We start from the raw sequence: 23,264 nt of genomic DNA, 5'->3' as shown, positions 1-23,264 counted from the left end.
GAATGCATTGAATACATAGGGTCATGAATGCATTGAATACATAGTTTCATGAATACGTAGGCTCATGAATGCATTTAATGCATAGGCTCATGAATGCATTTAATACATAGACTCATGAATACATTGAATGCATAGGCTCATGAATGCATAGGCTCATGAATGCACTGAATGCATAGGCTCATTAAAGCATCGGCTCATGAATGCATTGAATACATAGGCTCATGAATGCATTGAATACATAGGCTCATGATAGCATAGGCTCATGAATGCATTGAATACATAGGCTCATGATAGCATAGGCTCATGAATGCATTGAATACATTGGCTCATGAATGCTTTGAATACATCGGCTCTTGAATGCATTTAATACATAGACTCATGAATGCATTGATTGCATAGGCTCATGAATGCATTCAATACATAGGCTCAGGAATGCATAGACTCATGAATGTATTGAATACATTGGCTCATGAATGCATAGGCTCATGAATGCATTGAATTCATAGACTCATGAGTATATAAGCTCATGAATGCATTGAATACATAGGCTCATGAATGCATTGAATACATAGGCTCATGAAGGCATTTAATACAAACGCTCATGAATGCATTGAATACATAGTCTTATGATTACATAGGGTCATGAATGCATTTAATACATAGGCTCATGAATGTGCTGAATACATAAGGTCAATGAATGCATAAGCTCATGAATACAGTGAATACATAGGCTCATGAATGCATTGAATACATAAGCTCATGAATGCATAGGCTCATTTATGCGCTGAATACATAAGGTCATGAATGCATAGGCTCACAAATGCATAGGCTCATAAGTGCATACACTCATGAATGCCTTGACTACATAGGCTCATGAATGCATAGGCTCATGAATGCACTGAATACATAGGCTCATGAATGTGCTGAATAGATTCATGAGTGCATAAGCTCATCTTTTGGAAATACATGTGATACAAGCTCTTTGTTCTATTACCATTTTATGAGAATTGTAGTAATATTTAAAAAAAAATTCTCTAATTTTGGATTTTTCTACCCCCATCAGTTTTGGTTTTGTCTATGATTCTTGAGAAAGGAACATTAGAGTTATGGTGGTGAGTAATTTAATGCTGTTTCACTAATTGCTTGACACTTTCTTTCTTTGTCTAAAAGTTGTTTAGCTGAGGAGCAGGTCTAATACTGTAAACTTATATGTACAACACTGAAGGGTAAAAAAGCTTTCTTCCAGTAGAAGACTTTACTGTAACTGTTATAATGTCTTAATAGTGTGAAGGGTAATTGATGAAAACAGAATATAACCTTTCACAGGTTGTTACTTGGCTCTCAGTCCAGGGGACCATTGAGGAGCCTAGCCCAAATTCCCAGTTATCCCAAAACACTGCCTGATTAATGACTTATTTAAGGTCACAAGGTGAACAGACAAGAGCTCAGGGAATCAAACCCTGTACCAGAGGCAATACAGCTCACAATCTTAACCCTCAACTGCGTCAACTGCCAAGCACATTCAATAAGTATCTCCTTATTGACATGTGCCAATTTAGCCCAATAACGATCTATTCAAAAGATGGTTAGACAGCAACTAAAATGTATTCCTTGTGTTTAGGCAAAAAATGCATGTAATTACTGGCATGAGTGGTACCTGCCACAGTTAGGTGGAGTGGGTATGAGTGGTACGTGCTACAGTTAGGTGGAGTGGGCAGGAGTGGTACGTGCCTCAGTTACATGGAGTGGGCATGAGTGGTATATGCCACAGTTAGGAGGAATGGCCAGGAGTGGTTCATGCCACAGTGAGGTTGAGTGGGTATGAGTTGTACATGCCACAGTTAGGTGGAGTGGACAGGAGTGGTACATGCCACAGTTTGATGGAGTGGGTATGAGTGGTACATGTCACAGTTAGAATGAGTGGGTATGAGTGGTACATGGCACAGTTAGGTGGAGTGGGCATGAGCAGTAGTTGCCACATTTAGGTGGAGTGAGTATGAGTGGTGCATGCCACAGTTAGGTGAAGCACCGTCAAAATGCTAGTTAGCGACCTATATTTACTCATCTGTGCCCAAGAGATCGCTATAGATGTCTCAGAAATTGCCTTTCCTACTTTTACCTTGTTTGATGGAAGTTGCAGGATATGGCTTATTTCTGTAAAATGTGACAAGATCTATACAAAAATGGCACAGTGCCCACTTTGCTGTCCTATAGGAATCTGAGTTTGATGTTTTTTTGTATGGATAGGTAAGCTTAGCCATAACCTGCATTTCCAACCACTTTAAGCTGCGTATAGTCAATGTAAAACAAGTTAGTTCAAGAATGAAGATGTCATAGCATAAATAATTGCAGTTACATGTTTGTATTATCATCAAAAAGTATGCATTATTATTGTAGTTACAGTGGCATAAGGAAGCTTAAATGCATTACAAGATGCTAGAATAAAAAAGGATGATGTATTGAGTTTCACAGCACAGTTTCTCCATGTAGAAAGGATATGTCTAAGCAACAGATTTCCTTGTCTCTATGGTTAAATAACTCAGGAATGTGATAATGGTCATCACCATCACACAGAGGTGTAATTCATGAAACAATAATTTTGTAAACACAGTAAAATCCACGCTGTGTCACTGTTTCATCTTGAGGTAAAAACAAGCATAACAAACGCACTGTTATTTCTTGTGCTGATTTATAGGGAAGTTGCTCTACCTGTCCACAAGGTGGCTGTCCACTAATGGGACATTATGCTGATACTAGTTATGACCTACAAGAGAACACCATTCAGAAGTTTTACCTGAACACTGGAGATCTCCAACCTTTTGCACGTATGTCTAATTAACTACAACTATATTTTGCAAGAATTTCTCAGATGTAACTTCAAACTAACTCATATTTCATTGCTATTTTCAACAGGCTGGCGGTACCATATTTCTATAAAAGTTACTGGTCATCTTGCTATTTTGGGCTATATAAAGGTAGCACTGTATGGAACCAATGGAAACACACGCCAGTACCAGATAGCTAAGTAAGTTACCCAATTATCTCAGCTCATCTCTAGGTTTAAGCTGCACATAACATAGTGATGTTGATTTCTCTGGCTATAATAGCTATAGCACTGATCCAGCACTTTTTATGTCCCAATGTAGAATTATCTATGAAGTTTCTATGATGACATGGAGGGTTAAACCCTTGACTATTGTCCAGGAGACTCAGGATCAATTAGTGACCTGGGTGACAGGGTGGTAGGGAGGATAAATAACCCTATCCTGGGGTATGGGACTTGGGGTGGGGTGGGGGTATGTGGGACACAAGTTAATCCCTAGTGGATGGCGGGGCTTAGAGTGATTGCTAGGATGGGTGTGCAGGATGCCTAAACAGGTGGGGGCCATACCTCTCAACCTCTTAGAACAAGAAATCTGGACAAAGCCATAAATAATGGGGGGAAGGCCAAGAAATAAGGGCACTTTTTAAATATTGCTCATACAAACTTAGAAAGCAGATAGAATAATAGCATATGTTAAGTTGTCAATCTCACCTTCATTCTTGCTTGATGGGTTCGGAGCCGATCCCTCGGCTCCGACTACACTGCTAAGCTCGAGAGTCACTTTTACCAGCTCGAGGCAGCCCCATATCCCATGATGCAAGGCGGTAAGTACCCAGATCTCGTTTGCCGCTTCGCTTATGAGGTCCTCCTTTTACCAGCTCCTGGTAAGTGATTCACTTTATTGATATTTAAGCCCCTTTTTGTTAAAAAACCTTTTATTGTTAGTTATAAGTTAATTATTTAGATTTCCTGACAGAAAATCCCTGTCTCTTTTAAATTTTTTTAGTCAAACTTTACCCATCCCATCCCCTCCCTGTTAGGGTGTGTGTGTGTTTGTTTTTAGGAATACCCTTTGGTATTTTCTTTAATTTAAATTTTGAGTGGTGTGTGTGTGTGTTTTGTGAAGCACCATGTCAAGGAGAGGGTCTCAGGTTTTAAGAAGTGTGACTCGTGCTGTCAGAAGATGTCTCTGACAGGCGGTCACACTTCTTCTGTGCCTGTATTGGGCCTCTTCACCTGCAGGACTCCTGTGCTATTTGTCATTCCTTCAGCCAGAGAGTCCTGCAGGAAAGGCGTTAAGCTGATACTTAGGGGCCTTCTTAAGCGGAGCTCTCTGGCTAAGTCGGCTCCATCAAAATCAACAAAATCTTCCAAGGCCCAGGCTGTGTCTAAGCCTGCGGCCTCGGCTCCGACTTCGTTCAGTCGAGATCGGCTGGAGCGATTCTGCAACAAAGCCTTGCACCGATGGCTATCGGTGCGATTCTGCATCGACCACGATTGTCGGCTCCGATCGGTTCCGACCACCATGTGGCACAGGCATCGTGTCGGCTCCGATTGGCTCCGACACCGTTACTTTTGTGGCTGTATCGGCTCTGGCTGGAGCCGATGCATCGAACTTCCTGTCGGCTCCGATAAGTCTTGCTCCGACAGGATCTATATGTCGGTTCCGATGGCTCATTCCAGGAAGAGGTCGAGGTCTCCTTCCTTGGAGCCGATACTTTCGGCTCGGCTTCACCTCTCCTTTCGGGCGGAGCCGATCCGATCTTCAAGGTCATCCAGACTTTCAGACCATGACCTAGAGAGTGGTCAGCAGATTACTTAAGTCACAGGTACTGGCCCAAATGTTACATAGTCCGTCTCAACAGGCGACTGTTGGTCCACACCCGTTACAGTTCCTCCTTCAACTCTACCCCAGAGCTTGGAGTTGGAGTCTTCGAATGGTTACTGCTACGGCTGGAGGACGGATACCCCCCTGTTCCTTCAGCCTCTACTCTTATCTCCTCTTGAGACCTTCCTTAGAGGGATTCAGTGGTCGGACTTCCATGGTCTCCTCCGAGGGGTGAGTGGCATCGGACCCTTGTCCAACCCGCTCTTCCCTTGGAGCCTCGGCTGGTGAGCTCGGCTCCGACATCTGCCTCGGAGACTTCCCTTTCAGTGGTCCCTGGAGTTCCTAGTTCTTGAGCGGGTTCTCTCGGACCTGCCTGGGAGGGAGCATTCGAGGTGATGAAGAGTGTGCTGGCCACTGGTATCAGTCAGCAGTCTGTTCCCGTAGCTCCTCCCTCTATAGTACCTGTTGACATCTCTGCCACTTCTCTTGCTACAGGACCCAGAGATCCTCCACCTCAGGTTTCCCCATTGGGAATTTCCCCTCTTCGAGGATTCTCCTGATGTTTGAGATCCTCCTAGGAAGAGGACTTGTAAGAGGAAACATGTAGACTCCCGAGTCTGTCACTTGGATACTGACTTTGATGAGTCAGAGGATCCCCTAGATCCCCTCTGAGGATGTCTCCTTCTCAGACATCCTAGAACTCCTTAAACAGAGGAAACTGGCCCACCAACAATCCCTCTGAGGATGAGTCAGTATACCTAGGCGTTTGGATCTCGGCCCTCCACCTCCTGGGTGTCTCCGCCTTCGACCCCCTTATGCAGGTTATTGCACGAGGCGTGGGCAGCTCCTGACTCTGTAGAGCCAGTCCCTAGGAGGCCTTCAAAATTTATCACTGCCCGTGTGACAAGCAATTCCTCACTAAGGGTGTCCCGCTGATGCCATGGTGGTAGCTGCGGCCACCAAGGAACTTGCAGATCCTTCCGTGCCTGTCCATCCTCCTAATAAGGACTCTAGGACCATGGATAGGTGCAGTGGCGGATGTTTTCCTCAGCGACCTTTGCTATGCGTTAAGCTGAATTACCTATGTCACTTCACCAGACTCCAGAGGGATATCCTTAAGGAGCTGGGTGAAGTAGTACAGATCCTTCAGCTGCAGGGCTCAAGAAAAATTGCTTCGCAGCTAGGAACCCTTAATTCCATTGCAAACTCCTCCATGCGGTTAATATCTTATGCTGCTGATGGGCGAGTAGAGCCAGGTACAGGTGTGGCTCTTAGGCGCCAAGCCTGGATGCGGCTATGTGATTTTGCGGATCCTTTAAGGCATCCTTCACAAATTCTCCCTTTGATGGGTCAGCTTTGTTTGGCCCTCAAGTGAAGGAGACTTTGACCAGGTGCGAACAGGACGGCAAGACTCTTTCTGCTGTAGGAGTCCGTTTTTCCACCCCATCTAGACCTTATCCCAAAGGTCAGAAAGGTGGGAAAATGTGGTTCCGTAAATCCCAGGGAGTCACGCCGGATTCACATGGTCAGTTTACCCCTAGAGGCAGAGGGGGTAACAACAACAGGCGCGCTCTAGAGGCAGAGGGGTCCTAAAACCAGGAAACAGAGAGCCTCTCTCTGACAAGCCCTTTCAGCATCCCTGAGATGTTGCCCGGCTGTCCCTCCTTGGAGGCAGTCGGGCGTAGATTATCACTGTACCCAGAAGCCTGGCATTCCCTCACTCAAGACAGATGGGTACAGTCGATCATATCCAAGGGTTACATAATTCCTTTAGGAAAGTCCCTTCCCCTCAAATTCCCTTCCAGATGTACCACCGGTCTAAGGAAATTGCAGAGTTAGAAGTCTCAAAACTACTGCAAAAGAGCCATTCAGCCAGTTACAACAGACCATTCAGAGCCACGACTCTACTCAAGGATCTTCTTGGTCCCGATAAATGCGGGAGAGCGGAGACCAATATTGGATCTCAGCAGACTCAACAAGTCTGTCAGGAAGACAAGATTCGAATGGTCACTCTTCAGTCAATTCTGCCCTTCTTACAGAAGGACAACTGGATGTGCTCAATAGATCTTCAGGATGCGTACTATCACATCAAAATTCACAGACGCTCCAGGAGATTTCTCCGCTTTCGGCTGGGGTCCAGTCATTTCCAGTTCAGAGCCCGGCGCTTTGGCCTCACTACAGCCCCAGAGTGTTCACCAAATGCATGGCAGTGGTGACGTCTCAGCTGAGGCAACAAGGATTGCAGGTGTTTCCGTATCTCCACGACTGGCTCCTGTCAGCCACCACCAGGCATCAGCTTATACAAGCCAGGGATTACACAATAAACCTTTGTTCTCATTTGGGCATCTCGATCAACTTCGAAAAGTCATCCTTATTGCCCTGCCAGTCTATTACCTTCATAAACTTAAACACTGTTCGGATGTCAGCTACCCTTACAGATCAAAGAGTTTCAGACATTCAGACTCATGTCAGGATCATTCTGGCCAACAAGCAAGTACAGGCCAGAATGGTTCTAAAGGTATTAGGACTCATGGCTGCGCCATTACTCTTCTTCCCTGGCTCGATTCTACATGCCTTCTTCAGTGGATGCTGTTCACACAATGGTCATACCAACAACTTCCAATCGTCACCAGATTCTGGTGACACAGACATCAAGCATCTTGCCTGGTGGATCACATCTCCTCAGGTTCACCAAGGCAGGTACTTTGTACCCCCATCCCCGATAGCCACTGTCACCACGGATGCCTCCTGATCGGGTGGGGGTCATTATCAGGGCAGGATGTTCATGGGACGTGGCAGCCGTTTGAGTACCATCTGCACATAAATGTCCTGGAGATGAGAGCAGTGCTTTTAACGTTGCAAGCCCTCAACGACTTTCTTCCCGTAGGGACAATTGCAGTCCACACAGACAACATGTCTGTAGTTTGTATATCAACAAACAGGCGGAACCAAGTCCTACCCCTTGTGAAGCGCTCAGACTATGGCAATGGGCGATCTCCTCTCATCGGTTTCTGGTAGCACGCATATCCCTGGGAAAACCAACATTGTAGCGGACAGATTGAGCAGAGCTATTCTCATGCCTCACGAGTGGTCTCTCAAGCAATCTATAGCGGAAGAGATTTTTCTGGAATGGGGTCGTCCATGTTGCGATCTTTTGCTACTCCCCAAAACAGCAAATGTCCAGACTACTTCTGCCTCTTCCCTCTATCAGGCCATCCCCAGAGGCGCTCTGACCCAGGATTGGCCCCAGGGACTCTTTATGCCTTCCCTCCATTTCCTCTGATCCCTCTGGATATTCAGAAAGCTTCCGTAAAGAGAGCCAAATTGATTCTCATTGCCCCATACTGGCCTCGACAAGTTTGGTTCCCGTTCCTCCATCATCACCTTTTGGTGCAGCCGTGGCATCTGGACCCAGTGCCAGATCTTCTGATTCACCAATCGGGTCAGCTGCACCGGTCAATCCCTTCTCTCAACCTCACAGCATGGTTGCTCCACTTCCTTCCTTAGCCAGGCTTCCTTTGATCTCTAACCCAGTTAGAGACATCATAGTAACTTCACTAAAATCCTCTACCAGGAGGATTTATACAAGCAAATGGAAACGTTTCTCTTATTGGGCTAAGGCCAAGAATATTGATCCTTTTACTGCCCCTGTTCAGGCAGTCCTGGACTTCTTAGCAGAGATTTTTCATGCAGGCTCCTCTTCTTCCACAGTCAGAGTTCAATTGGCTGCTATTTCCAATTTTCATGTCGGGATAGCAGATCATAATATTATGTCCCATAGGCTCTGCAGGGCCTTCTTGAAAGGAATTTTCCTACTAAAGCCGAAAGTCCGGAATCCTCGTCCTCAGTGGGATCTAAAGTTAGTCCTGACATCCTTGATTCTTCCCCTTCGAGCCAGCTGCTTCTTGTTCCCTGAAATATCTTTCTTGGAAAACTTTATTCCTAGTGGCTATTACATCGGCCAGGAGGGTGTCTGAACTTCATGCTCTTTCGGTTCGACCCCCCTATTTGGTTTTCACAAAGACAGAGTATCTTTGAAAACTAACCCAACCTTTTTGCCTAAGGTCGCTTCAAGAACAATTTAAATCAATCCATTGATCTCCTGTATTTTTCCTAACTATTCAGATAGAGCTGAACAAAAGCTACATTATCTTGATGTCCACCGTCAACTTAGATATTATTTGGACAGAACAAAAAATTTAGAAAATCTGATCAACTTTTGTTTCCTATGCGGATAATAAAAAGGCCTTCCTGTTTCTAAAGTGACTTTGTCTAGATGGCTTTCTTGGTCATCTCTGAAATTTATCTGCTCAGGGGAAAACAGCTGTGCTCAAAACCTAAAGTACATTCAACTAGGAGCTTAGCTACTTCTACAGCTTTTCAAGCTAGACTTCCTTTAGACACTATTTGTGCAGCGGCCACTTGGGCCACTCCACACTTTTGTTTCCCATTACAAATTGGACTTGGCCTCCAGGGACAGAGCCAGTTTTGGCTCTACAGTCCTCAAGAGTTTGTTCCATTGAGCCACCCAGGATAGAGGTGCTAGGGCGGTCCCATCAAGCAAGAATGAAGGCGAGATTGACAACTTAACATTAGAAGTTATGTACCTACCATAACGTTCCATGTTAGTTGTCTTCTCTCGCCTTCTTTCTTCGACCCTCCTCCTTCCCCTGGCCTGGACAGACCTTGTTATAAGAAACTGTTATGCTGAAGACCATTCAGACCTGGTCCTTCTTCCGTCTGTTAGTTTTCTTTCTTCCTTTGGGAAGTATGTTATGCTTGGTGCTATTGCCCTTTGTCATCAAACGAGATCTGGGTACTTACCGCCTTGCATCATGGGATATGGGGCTGCCTCGAGCTGGTAAAAGTGACTCTCGAGCTTAGCAGTGCAGTCGGAGCCGAGGATCGGCTCCGAACCCATCAAGCAAGAAAGAAGGCGAGAGAAGACAACTAACATGGAACGTTATGGTAGGTACATAACTTCTTATTATATCACGTTATCGAAAGATGAAAATAGCAAACGCTATTTCATTGAACCTAAAATATCTAAACCACATAATATCGAACATTCAGAACAGCAAATTTTTTCCTTGGGAAAAAATTTGCTATTCCGAAACACATACACACAACACAAGCACACCTAAAAAACATCAGTACACACACACATACAATCCTACAACTAACCCAACACTAAACTATACATACACTATTATCTATCCACTTACCTTAACCCAAACCCTAACCCTAAGGTCCGTCACTATCGCACACTCACCTAACCCGCTCTCTAACCCTAACTCACTTAACCTGCCCCTAAACCTAATTCACCTAACCCGCTCCCTAACCCTAACTCACCTAATCCATGCCCTAACCCTAACTCACCTAACACTCGCCCTAATCCTAACAACCACACAATCGCACACTTACCTGAACCTGACCCATAAATCCCAACCACAGCTCTGAAAATAGCGAAGCCACAGAACCAGCCAACCAAATTCTTTCCCTAGAAAATAATTCAGTGTTCTGCAGCTTTGCTATTTTTAAGGTTCGATTAAAATGGGTCGATATTAGAACATTCAAAGTTTTAAAACTTCGATGTTCTGATATAGACCCATATAATAGGTTTTGCATTAGCATGAAAATTTTCAAGGGGTATAAAGTCTGAAATTCAAATGTCTGTCATTATTTTCTGATTTCAACCCTCAATTATATTCCGATGATTTGCCAGAAAAACACAATGTTATGAAAACCAGACCAAAATTATGAGGCAAAAATCTGGACATTCTGCAAAAATCTGTACAGTTGAGAAGTAGCTGTCTTAGGTACAATGAAGGACACATCGTTACAGGCCGTGCATCATTGCCCACTGACCTGGCATGCAGGACAGCAAATGTAATACTGGATGCTGCTAGCTCCTGCTACGCATATCCTTTTCCCCTTCTTAAACAGCTGACTGTTGAAGCAGTCCCACCCAGAGGGGGTACTGTCAGAGCCACAAATAAGGAGCATAGGCATAAAGTTAAGTAGCTGATGATCAGCTGGACATACCAGGAATAAAAAAGAAAAAAGAAATGAAGACTGCAGAATCCATTTCACGCAGCATATACTTAGAAATGTTATTCCTATCAACGCCGTTACGCACCATGTAGTTATAAGCACAGAACAGATGCAAGTTACTCTGTAGGATGACATAACACACTGAAACCATAAAGACTAAATCTAATTAAAACCTATATATGCATTCACTGCAGAAATTCTTCAGAAATAATACATCCCTTGTTCATTCCTTCATTCTAATATGGGTCATGTGCACTAACCCTGTCCGTTTGTAGGGGATGATCACAACCACAGTCTCAAATTACTGTATGAATATGGATCATGTGCACTAACCCTGTCCGTCTGTAGGGGATGATTACAACCACAGTCTCAAATTACTGTATGACTGCTGGAGTACATGGCATCATATACACAATCACAGTCTCAAATTACTGTATGACTGCTGGAGTACATGCCATCATATACAATTAGAAAACATTAGTGCCTGCAGTATCTGTAATAAAATGTTTTCACTCCTAGACTGGATCTCACATTACAGCTACATTTCTTAGCTAACAGGGAAACATATGAGACATGATGTACTGTGATATATACTACCACAAGGATACACCATAGTTAGGCAGTATATGCAGTCCAAAGCGCGGTCTGTGTGACTGTCATTGATAAAGACACTTGGCAGTGTAACCTTCTACCAATGCAGCTGAATATTTCCATTCATTTTTGAAGTGGTCTTTTAATTTCCCTTTGAAGGAGCTGAGGGAGACTGATTCTTTTGAAGCTATTGCAGATTTTGGCAACATGTGTTGAATATAAGGATTTGGCATGGATGCTGTGGTAGATTCTGATTTGTACTTCATATTGCTGTTTAGATCTTAGATTTCTTGGGGATCTGTACCAGTGTAACAATGTGGACAGGGATGAGCCCCTGCATGGGGATTCTAGGATTTTAAAGCCAATTTTGGTTATGAGAAGGTGAGATAATTCTCTCTTTCCACTCATTTAATCATGTTAAGGGCATAGCAGTGATGGACTTTGTTGAGTGGGCCTGCTACAAATCAGGCTATGGTATTTTAAGTTTGTTCTAGTTTTGCCATTACTTCTACTTTTAAGTTAGTGAATACGAAATGTAGTGAGAGTAGTGGTAAAGTTTTAGCAGAGGCTATCGTCCTGTGATCCATCAGAAAAGGTTTGGCTGTATAGACCATTCCTAATTTGTGGCTGTTTTTTAGTAGAACATTACTGATGAGAGTATCAGATTTGAGTTTTTCAATGTTCACTCCAAGTAGTTTTTATGACCTACTTGTTCAAGGAAAGTGATGCATGTCCTTTAACATCCCAGAGACCAGCTGTAGGTCAATCACTTTCCTTTAACATCCCAGAGACCAGCTGTAGGTCAATCACTTTTTTTAACATCCCAGAGACCAGCTGTAGGTCAATCACTTTCCTCTAACATCCCATAGACCAGCTGTAGGTCAATCACTTTCCTCTAACATCCCATAGACCAGCTGTAGGTCAATCACTTTCCTTTAACATCCCAGAGACCAGCTGTAGGTCAATCACTTTCCTCTAACATCCCATAGACCAGCTGTAGGTCAATCACTTTCCTTTAACATCCCATAGACCAGCTGTAGGTCAATCACTTTCCTCTAACATCCCATAGACCAACTGTAGGTCAATCACTTTCCTCTAACATCCCATAGACCAGCTGTAGGTCAATCACTTTCCTTTAACATCCCATAGACCAGCTGTAGGTCAATCACTTTCCTCTAACATCCCATAGACCAGCTGTAGGTCAATCACTTTCCTCTAACATCCCAGAGACCAGCTGTAGGTCAATCACTTTCCTTTAACATCCCAGAGACCAGCTGTAGGTCAATCACTTTCCTCTAACATCCCATAGACCAGCTGTAGGTCAATCACTTTCCTCTAACATCCCATAGACCAGCTGTAGGTCAATCACTTTCCTTTAACATCCCAGAGACCAGCTGTAGGTCAATCACTTTCCTCTAACATCCCATAGACCAGCTGTAGGTCAATAACTTTCCTCTAACATCCCATAGACCAGCTGTAGGTCAATCACTTTCCTCTAACATCCCATAGACCAGCTGTAGGTCAATCACTTTCCTCTAACATCCCATAGACCAGCTGTAGGTCAATCACATTCCTTTAACATCCCATAGACCAGCTGTAGGTCAGTCACTTTCCTTTAACATCCCAGAGACCAGCTGTAGGTCAATCACTTTCCTCTAACATCCCATAGACCAGCTGTAGGTCAATCACTTTCCTCTAACATCCCATAGACCAGCTGTAGGTCAATCACTTTCCTCTAACATCCCATAGACCAGCTGTAGGTCAATCACTTTCCTTTAACATCCCATAGACCAGCTGTAGGTCAATCACTTTCCTCTAACATCCCATAGACCAGCTGTAGGTCAATCACTTTCCTCTAACATCCCATAGACCAGCTGTAGGTCAATCACTTTCCTCTAACATCCCATAGACCAGCTGTAGGTCAATCACTTTCCTCTAACATCCCATAGACCAGCTGTAGGTCAATCACTTTCCTCTAACATCCCATAGACCAGCTGTAGGTCAATCACTTTCCTCTAACATCCCATAGACCAGCTGTAGGTCAATCACTTTCCTCTAACATCCCATAGACCAGCTGTAGGTCAATCACTTTCCTCTAACATCCCATAGACCAGCTGTAGGTCAATCACTTTCCTCTAACATCCCATAGACCAGCTGTAGGTCAATCACTTTCCTCTAACATTCCATAGACCAGCTGTAGGTCAATCACTTTCCTCTAACATCCCATAGACCAGCTGTAGGTCAGTAACTTTCCTCTAACATCCCATAGACCAGCTGTAGGTCAATCACTTTCCTGTAACATCCCATAGACCAGCTGTAGGTCAATCACTATCCTCTAACATCCCATAGACCAGCTGTAGGTCAATCAGTTTTCCTCCATTTTGCTTGTAGGTAACTTTGTAGGTTGATACAGTGGTGCAAATGGGTAACATTCTGCCCTCTTAGCAAGAAGCTGTTCTGCCCAGTTCATGGCTAAAGTGCCACCTCTGCATAGTCCGCATCTCCTCTCTGTGTAGATGTGCATTTTCCCCTGGCTGCAAAGGTTTTCTTTCACATCCCAAAGACATTCACTACTTGGATTTACAACTCTAAATTGCCTGTAGCTAACTGTGAAGGGTGGCACAGCAGTGCCTTGAGTAGCATTGTTGCCACACAGCAGGAGGTTGTCTAGTTCAATTCATGTCCTCCCTGTGCCCACATGTGTTTTTTCCAGGTAGCCTTGTATCCTTCTCATCCCAAAGACATGCAGTAGGTGAAATGGCAGTTCTAAATTGTCCATAGATGTGTGGGCAGAGTGTGTATGTGATAAGAAGAAAGGCCTGATAATCTACTTGCCTAAAAAACTTTGTGAGTGACATCGGCTGTTCCTGTGGTCACTAAAGGATTTGGATGTCACTAAAAAGATGGATAGAAGCATGCAGTATGAGTGTGTGTGTGTGTGTGTGTGTGTGTGTGTGTGTGTGTGTGTGTGTGTGTGTGTGTGTGCGTATGTGTGTGTGTGTGTGTGTGTGTGTGTGTGTGTGTGTGTGTGTGTGTGTGTGTGTGTGTGTGTGTGTGTGTGTGTGTATGTTTGTATTTGTGCATATTTTTTTGATAGACCTCACTTTCAGGTGCAGTATACATGCAAACATGAATGGAAAAATAATATCATTGTGTGTTCTGATACATGTGGCTTGTCAAAGAGTGATGGTTTGTGTGTGCGTGTGTGTGTGTCTGTGTGTGTCAGTGTGTGCGTGTGTGTGTGTGTGTGTGTGTGTGTGTGTGTGTGTGTGTGTGTGTGTGTGTGTGTGTGTGTGTGTGTGTGCATGTGGGTGCGTGTGGGTGTGTGTGCGTGTGTGTGTGTGCGTGTGTGTGTGTGTGTTAAAGATATCATCAATACTGGAGACACATAGATAATATTAGGATAACAATATAAAAAAACAACAAAAAACAGAACTGTTAGCAAGTAATTATTTTTCGAAATAAGGCATAAATATATCAAAGACTATATAGGCCCTCATAGCTTCAAAACAAGTGGGGCCACATACACCCCCAGCTAAATAAGGATATTTTAATCAAGTTTAAAAGACAGGCCCCATCCTAAACCTCTGACTTCAGCCCCATCTGGTCTATATCTGGCATACTCAGAAATGCACAGAAGGTCCCTATAGTTTGTGCATGGATTGTGGACAGTGAGATCATTATTTCTTTTTTTGCTCACAACTAGACCTCAAAAGTGTGCACACAAGGTTTGTATAGCTTGTGTGGGGGCTATGAACAGTATTGTTATTATTTAATTACTTTCTTCACAGTCAGACTTCAGAATTGTGCAGTGAAGGCCACTGCAGCTTGTGTTGAGGCTGGAGACAGCATGGTCATTATTTCTATTTTTTTTTCTTTATTTCTTAATTGCAACCTAATTTCAGATGTTTGCACAGAAGTTTGCTACAGCTTGTCTTGGGGCAGGATACTGTCTAGAAGAAACAGATTGGAATACATTACTGTAATACTTTTTTTTTCCTTTTGTCAGAAGCAGATGTCATCTACGTATACAGGTGGCTATCTTTTGATGGGTAAGGAATCATGCTGTGTATATACATCTGACAGCAACAAGTTAAAGTTGTTCTTTCACTTTTGTTCCAGTCTGACATCCAGGAGGTACACAGAATGTTGCTACCTTTTAGACATGGGGTGAGGAGACATGCCTATACATATATAAATATATATATATATATATATATATATATATATATATATATATATAAACAGCAACAAATTGAAATGTATGACTATGGCCTTTTTTTCTTTCACTTTCATTGCAGTCTAACACCAGAGAGGCACACAGAAGACACAGAAGTTGGCTAGTTTTGTTGGGGGGGGATTAGGAGGCAGCCACTATTCCCAAATATGATTTATGCATTCTCCACAAGCATTTGTCTTCTCAGTTTATTGGAAGCTACTATATTGCCAGCTTTGAACATTAAGCATTGCGCACAAATTATTTCTTCCTTAAAAAACACAATGTCTTTCTTTAGTCATGATTTTTGCTCAGGCTGCCACTGGATTGAAGGGTTATAAAAAGCTCTAAAATGTACTTCACAGCTACTAGAGCCCCCTGGGTTCTGTGCACCTGCTGGACCACAGACCCCTAGCGTAATTCAGTTATTTCCTTCACAGTTATTACAGTCTGAGCCATTTAAGGTGGGTTGAAAGGATGCAGAAAAAGATTGAAAAGTAAGAGTGCGTTTCTTTCCTTAGTCACGATATTGTTCAGGCCATCACTACTTTGGAAAGGATGGAAAAATGGTCTGAATTTTACCTGAGAGTATCGAGGATCCTGTGGGTCTGTGAGCCTAGCCCAAGGCCCACATATGTCTGGCTTAATTCTCTTATCTCCTTGGCATTTATTACAGTGCAGTCTTGCCCAGTCAGACTGTGTCGAAAGTATACAGAGTAAAGTTACAAAGTAATAAAAAGTGAAACAAAACAGAAAGTAATCTGGATGGTGTGGGGGACCTGAAGGGTGCATTGGGTTTTCATTGGAGATAATGGTGAAGGTGGACATTAGGGGGCATCCTTTATCTAGGACTGTATTCCCTATAAGGTAAGCCCTGGATATTTTGCTAGGCAAAGCCCTTTTAAACCTGTCGTTTTAATTTACAATATGTTTGCTTTGATGTTGATATCAGGTTCAGTCCAGAGCATTAAAATATACTTTTAATCATTAATCTGTACACTTATCAGTTTATATGCATTAAAAGTCCTGTTATGAAATGCTATTGCTTGTAACAGCAGGGTTATACCAACCCTGGCTAGCAATTCTTTATTAAATTTGTCATGGTCCATACAGTCAGTCCTGTCCATGTCCACGTATACTTTCTGTTAGCTGGAATGAGAGGATTCTTGCCCGCTTGTAGTTTCTGCCCACCAGTTCAGTATCAGGTAGGGTTTTGGGACTCTTGCATTTGGCTTTTCTTCCAAGCTCATGTGGTCTGCCATTTCAGTAGTGCTGTAAGCATCTTACTTCTTTGATTATTATTCTTTTGCAGAAAGTCTTGCTAAATGTCTTTCCCATATTTCTGAAGGTTAAGTCATCAACAGTTTTAGAACATTAGCAAATCCAAGGCCAAAGGTTGAGAGCAGCAACCATTTTATTTGGTAAAACCACTTAAAACCAAAACAAAAGAATACATGTATATATATATATATATATATATATATATATATATATATATATATATATATATATATATATAAGCACTTTCATCCCTTATTGGAACTTCATCAGAATATAAAAACAGTTAAGATACAAAACTTTTATACACACATCCATGAGTAATGACAGCAATTCCTTTGCACTCTCACACCCCTTAACCTCTACCATCTTTTCCTTCCCCTATTACCTAGGCCCTTGCCACCATGTGACACACTTTAACATATACCTATACCTCCTTCTCCACACTCACTTGTCCAACCCCGCTCCCTCTTATTAATCCTTCCTGCACTCACTCACTTCAGCACCCCTCCTTTCTTACTCTGTACCCACCACTATGTCCCCCCATCTTTTATTATCCATCCTTTTTCTTCTCTTATCTTACTTCTCCTTTTATCACACTCAAATGAATCTACATCCCCTCTCCCCTACATACTCCTATACTACTAACACCTTAAGTCACTACTCCTCTCCCATATCACACACTCTCTTCTATAGCACTGAATATACTCCTCCCAAAATCAGATTCCTCCCTCATAAGTTTCCACATCATAAAAACAAACTGAAATTTCTCTCAACTTACCCCACTATAGTACTTCTCCTTCACCTTTTCAACACCCTTAGACATTCACCCTAATCCAGGCCCCCACAACAACTTTTCTCAAGTGTGATAGCCTTTTCTGTGCTTATTTACTGTATTTGGCATTTGTTAGCCTGTTTAACCAAAAAAATAAAACACCAACAACAAAATAAATACTATCTTGTTTGCTTGTTTCCCGCCTTTCTAACTAGTATAGTCCAGATCTCAGGCTTTGCTGGTCTCAGTACTTCAGTTTCTGTATTCAGAGCTATTGCAGACCTTGCTGTGATAGAGGGGGGGTCCTACTGCTTACCAGTGAGAGTAGTAAGCATTGTACAGTCTATCTAATGTTAGAGGAGGGGTTTCCTGCTCTGAAAGTGTAATTTTGTTGGCCATTTGGGGCTGATTTCTATCCCCTTCAACTTTACGTCTTAAAAACTTGTGTTTGTATGCATTTCAGCTTGTTTTAGATCAGCAGATCCTGTTTTGGAGTCCTACAGATTACTACAGCATCAGAAACAAGAGAGAGAGAGGCTTGTTGTGCTAACTGCAAGTACTTTTGGCTTAAACTGCCTGTTTGTTGCTGTTTTTGATCATTTTTGTTAACTGCACTTCTCAAGAAAGCTTTAAAAGTAGACTAGCTACTTATTCAACTGTTATTTCTGCCTTTAAATCGTTTTTCAGTTTCTGCCCATGCCTTGCTTAATTTTAGTAAGCATTGTACAGCCTATCTAACGCTAGAGGAGTGGTTTCCAGCTCTGAAAGTGTAATTTTATTGGCCATGTGGGGCTGATTTCTATCCCTTTCAACTTTCTGGCTTAAAAATGTATGTTTGCGTGATTTTGCACATCACTGAGCACCACGGGGCTAAGGTTAAACTATTCCCAGCGCTAGAAAGTCTGCTCTTCAAATTTCCCCTTAGAAGTTTCTGGTTTCTCAGTAGTAGTACTAAAATCTGAATCACTGTGACTAGTACCCAATCTATAACCTGCAGGAAAGCACTAGGAAGCCTTAAACTGATAAAAGCACTCAACTCTCCTTGTATATAAGGAGAACGTATTCATAGGCATTAAACAACCTATAATTGCAAACTACCTTGCCAAGGCAAGGGAAAACAGCTCTTGTCCTCTACAAAAGAAACACCAAACCAGGCAAGTCCAAGGGTCAGCTTCCAGTGATTTCTCTGGTCCACCTGGTGAACCTGGGCATACTGGGGCAATGCAGCAATTGCCTCATGTACACAGACAACCCTCTCCTCCTATCACCCAACACTACAGCCTGCGAGAGATGCACTTACATAGCCAAAGTAGAAGCAAAGCTCTCTCCAGCCAAGATGGTGTTAGACAGTCAAGAGGAGAAGGTTAACACCTGCACTATACCTCAAGCAACACACGGACCTTCAAAACCCACATCACAAACACCCACACATAGTAACACTAAACCCACATATGCAGATGCCCTTAACATTAGCCTGCCCAAGCAACAAGGACCTCCGAAGCTGACGTGTAAACAAACACCTATCACAACCAAAGTAACACATAGCTCAAAACACCAGTGTGCCACCCAACAACAGCCCCTAAGATGAAACAATGTACCCAACGCCTTAGTCATAGGTGACTCCATAGTCAGGCACACTGATGTCCCATTCACTAGGCTGGACAGGGAGAAAAGTACCATCAGCTGCCTGTCGGGAGCCAGCCATATAACGCATGCACTCAAGTCACTTCATAACAAGTACAAATATGACTCTGTCATTGTCCATGTTGGTGTGAATGGCTTGAGACGTACCTCCCTGGACTACATGAAAAGAGACATGGAAGAGCTCTCAGATCATGTGGCCCAGGCAGGTATGACCCTAGCCCTGAGTAGCATCCTGTCATCACCCAGAATGATACCATAGTATAAAGACAAAATGATTGACTTCACCAATTGGCTAAGTTTCTGGTGTCATTCAAAGGGGATCCAGTATCTGTCTGCATGGTACGACATGATCGACAAACCATGATGCTTTGCCAGAGATGGTCTGCACCTGTCACTCCTGGGATTTAGGTTACTGGCTAAGTCTCTTGCCACCCCCATAGTGCCTTTTTTAGGCAAGGCTCAAATGACAAAATTACCACTGCAACAGATAAAAACACGCAAAATCTGAAGGTTATGCTACTCAATGCTAGAAGTCTAAATCTTAAAATGCACTCTCTCGAGGCACTCCTTAAAATGGAGAACATCGATATCTGTGCAGTAACCGAGACCTGGTTCAAGGCTCCAGAGAGCACCCCTGCAATACCAGGCTACAACTCTTACCACACTTTTTGACCAGCAAACCAGGACCGAAACACTAAAGGTGGTGGAGTGTCCATATTCACCAAGGATATTCACACCTCCAGGCTAGTTGCCCAACACAATGCATCTGAAATATTACAGGTGCAACTAACATTAGGTAAGACTGCAACCCAAATTGTAGCTTGCTACAGATCCCCCACCATGCCCCAAGATTCTCACTATACCTTTTTAAACATACTGGAAAATATTAAGATACAACCTAACACCCTAATACTGGGTGATTTCAACTACCCTGCCATTAATTGGGAAAGCTATTCGGGTACCAACGCCTTTGCCCAATGGTTCTTGGAATTCATAAATTCCAATCCCCTGGATAAACTAATCCATAGTCCAATAAGGGGCACAGATATCCTTGACCTGGTCATTACCAACATGGGAGATCGATGCTCCACACCAGCGGTCACCCCCTCGCTGATAAGATAATCACCCTTAATGTCCACATCCCACCCCACCCCCCAGTAAGGAAACCTCCATAAAAAAACTTCTCCAAAGCCAACTTCATGCTACGCAAGTCAGAAGTGACAAACTTCACAACACCCATGCAGATGGGAACTGAAAGTTTGACTGCCGAATCCTACACTAAGGCACTGTATGAGCATATCCACACATGCGTAAATCGTGCCATTGCAAGTAGAACCAAGATGCTCTCCTCCAAAAAAGGAAGCCAATCTGGTGGTCCCCTGCCATAAACAAGTTATACAACAGAAGGAAGAAACTGTTACAGAAAAAAGGAAAATCCCAGGATACAAAAAACTCCCTTACCAGCCTCAGTAAGAAGCTGAGGTCCCTCATAAAATCCTTCAAAGCTAGTTATGAAAATAAAATTGCCAAAGATACTAAGGACAACCACAAGGCATTCTATAGTTATGTCAAGAATCTAAATGGCAATACTCAGATATGCTCTGAGCTGCAACAGAATGGCACTAAATATACTGACCCCAAGGATAGTGCCAATATCCTAACAGATTGATTCAGTGCTAATTTCACCCCCTCTCACCCCCTAAAGGGACATCTCAATACCAAAAGATTGCCAAATGCCAGTAATCATGGCCACAGAGGTAAAAAATGCACTCTCCAAACCTAAGAATACAGCGTCCATGGGGCCAGACGACATCCTGGGCTGTGTACTGCATGAACTACAAAATGAACTAGCACCTCACCTAAGTGTCATGTTTAATCATAGCCTCACCTCAGGATTCATGCCCAATGAGTGGTGCACAGCTGCAGTTATCTCACTCCACAAAGGAGGGTCCACCTTGGACCCCAGGAATTATTGTCCCATCAGCCTAACGAGTCTGATCTGCAAAGCCATGGAGCGCATTATCATGGAACTTATAAACAAGGACACTGGCAACCTTCAAACACTGGACCCCACCCAGTCTGGTTTTGTGAAGGGCCGATCTTGTCTCCTCAACCTGATTGACTTCTTTGAATCAGTCTCCAGAACCATGGACGAGGGTAAGACGGTCCACATAGCCTATCTGGACCTCGCCAAGGCCTTCGACACCATCCCCCACTCTGGAATCATAGATAAACTTACTAAGCTGGGCATTAATCCCTACGTCACTTGATGGGTTGCCAACTGGCTTACTGACAGAACCCACACTGTAAAAGTAGCCGACTCCAAATCCAGCTCCAGACAAGTGACAAGTGGAGTACCTCAAGGTTCGGTCCTGGGACCGCTCTTGTTTGGCATCTACTTCTCTTAAGTACAGGCCAACACCAAGGGACACTGGCAAACAAAGTTTGCAGATGGCTGCAAACTGGGAGCCATTATCGAATCCCCAAATGATGTGGACATCCTACAAAAGGGCCTTACAGAGACAGATGCCTGGTGCCAGAGCCATGGGCTCAAGCTCAATGCCAAGAAATGTGTAGTTATTCCCTTTGGGAAAAACCATGTACCCATGAATTACCACATAAGTGGCAGTACACTAAACACCAAAAGTGCGATAAGGGACCTAGGGACACAGGTGGACAGTGGTCTCACCTTCGATAACCACATCGCCACAACAGTTAGGAAATCCTTCTATGTGGCACTTCTCATTACTAAGGTCTTTTCATCCATGAAAAAGGAGGTCATTGTCCCTCTGTACTCATCCCTCATTAGACCCATTATAGAATACAATGCCCCATTTGGTATGTACCTCACAAGACATCGGCAACAGCTGGAAAGGCCGCAGAAATACCTCACTAAAAGAATCACAGGCCTAAAGCAGATGCCCTATGCTGAACATCCAAAAAAACTCCAGCTATACTCTGTCACATATCGTCTACTCAGAGGCAATCTCTGCTTAACATACAAGGCCATGTCAAACCCAGAGCTATTGGACATGCTACACTTAAAGAAATCCCAATCCATCAGAGCCAAGCATTCCAGGGATCTAAACCTGGTTATCACAATGAACAAAACAAGCTGGAGGGATAGATTCCAGTCCCAAAGAACAGACAACCCATACATGTCAAGCAGAGCGCCTCTTTGGCCCTCTTCAAAAGGAACCTTGACGACTGGATGGGAGATAGGAAATTCATTCTAGGGATCACGTCAGTCACCCTGCTAGACAGGGGACCAGGGAAGTAAAATTCCTGGAAAAATAGCCGAGGAAATGTTATGGGTAGGCTTATATAGGCCCTAGGGCCAATAGCCTTGTACCAACCTATGAATAACACTACCTACCCTCCCTTGCAATTTTCAAATCCTACTTTCAAACATCTCTCCTTTTACTCAATCAACATACACAGCATTCTTAGCAAGATAACTGAATTTCACTCTTGGATAGCCCAATGCTCTCCTAACATAATCTCCGTCTCTGAACCTAAATAATACAGATAATAAATTTCTCTCCCCTGGCTACAGCATATTACACCTTGATAGAACACACAAAAGAGGTGGAGGTCTAGCCATTATGTACTCGGAACTCCTAACCTTATCCCCCTGACCCTCTCACTCCCCTCATTTCACCCAGCTGAACTCATCATTGCTAATTGCAAGGTACATGACCACTAAGCCCTGACAATAGTTGCTATCTATATGCCCCCTGGAGATAACATACCCTTATTCGAACAGATTGTGCACTGGATGGCTGACAGAATGCCTAATGAAACTGTCATATTAGGTGATGTTAATATCAATTGGCTCGCCCTCACCTCTAACTCCTCTACACCAGCATACACCTATATGGCTACACCCAACTTATCTCTTCTCCCACGTTTCTTCACAAACCCATAGACACCAATTCTATCCTTGACTGGATTCTTGTCTCCCACCCTAACATGTACCATCACCCTGAATCCCTGCCAGACTCAATTAGTGATCACTCCCCTAAACGCATTCAAACATTCTCCCCCACCTCTC

General features: G+C 43.4%; 1 protein-coding gene across 1 annotated transcript in view; it reads left to right on the top strand.

The window, feature by feature from the left end:
• The window catches only part of LOC122788628 (inactive pancreatic lipase-related protein 1-like), a 659,185-nt gene that overhangs the window by 616,363 nt on the left and 19,558 nt on the right, over positions 1–23,264 (top strand). Inside the window, exons 9-10 of the mRNA XM_044055526.1 lie at positions 2,696–2,825; positions 2,914–3,025. Of these exons, the coding sequence (XP_043911461.1) occupies positions 2,696–2,825; positions 2,914–3,025 (242 nt within the window). The remainder of the gene's footprint in view (positions 1–2,695; positions 2,826–2,913; positions 3,026–23,264) is intronic.

Source organism: Protopterus annectens, chromosome 14.part0 (genome assembly GCF_019279795.1).
Source record: "Protopterus annectens isolate FY-2018-M chromosome 14.part0, PAN1.0, whole genome shotgun sequence".
NCBI lineage: Eukaryota > Metazoa > Chordata > Ceratodontiformes > Protopteridae > Protopterus > Protopterus annectens.
Note: the sequence above shows the minus strand (reverse complement) of the source record. Positions and strands in the feature narration are given on the sequence as shown.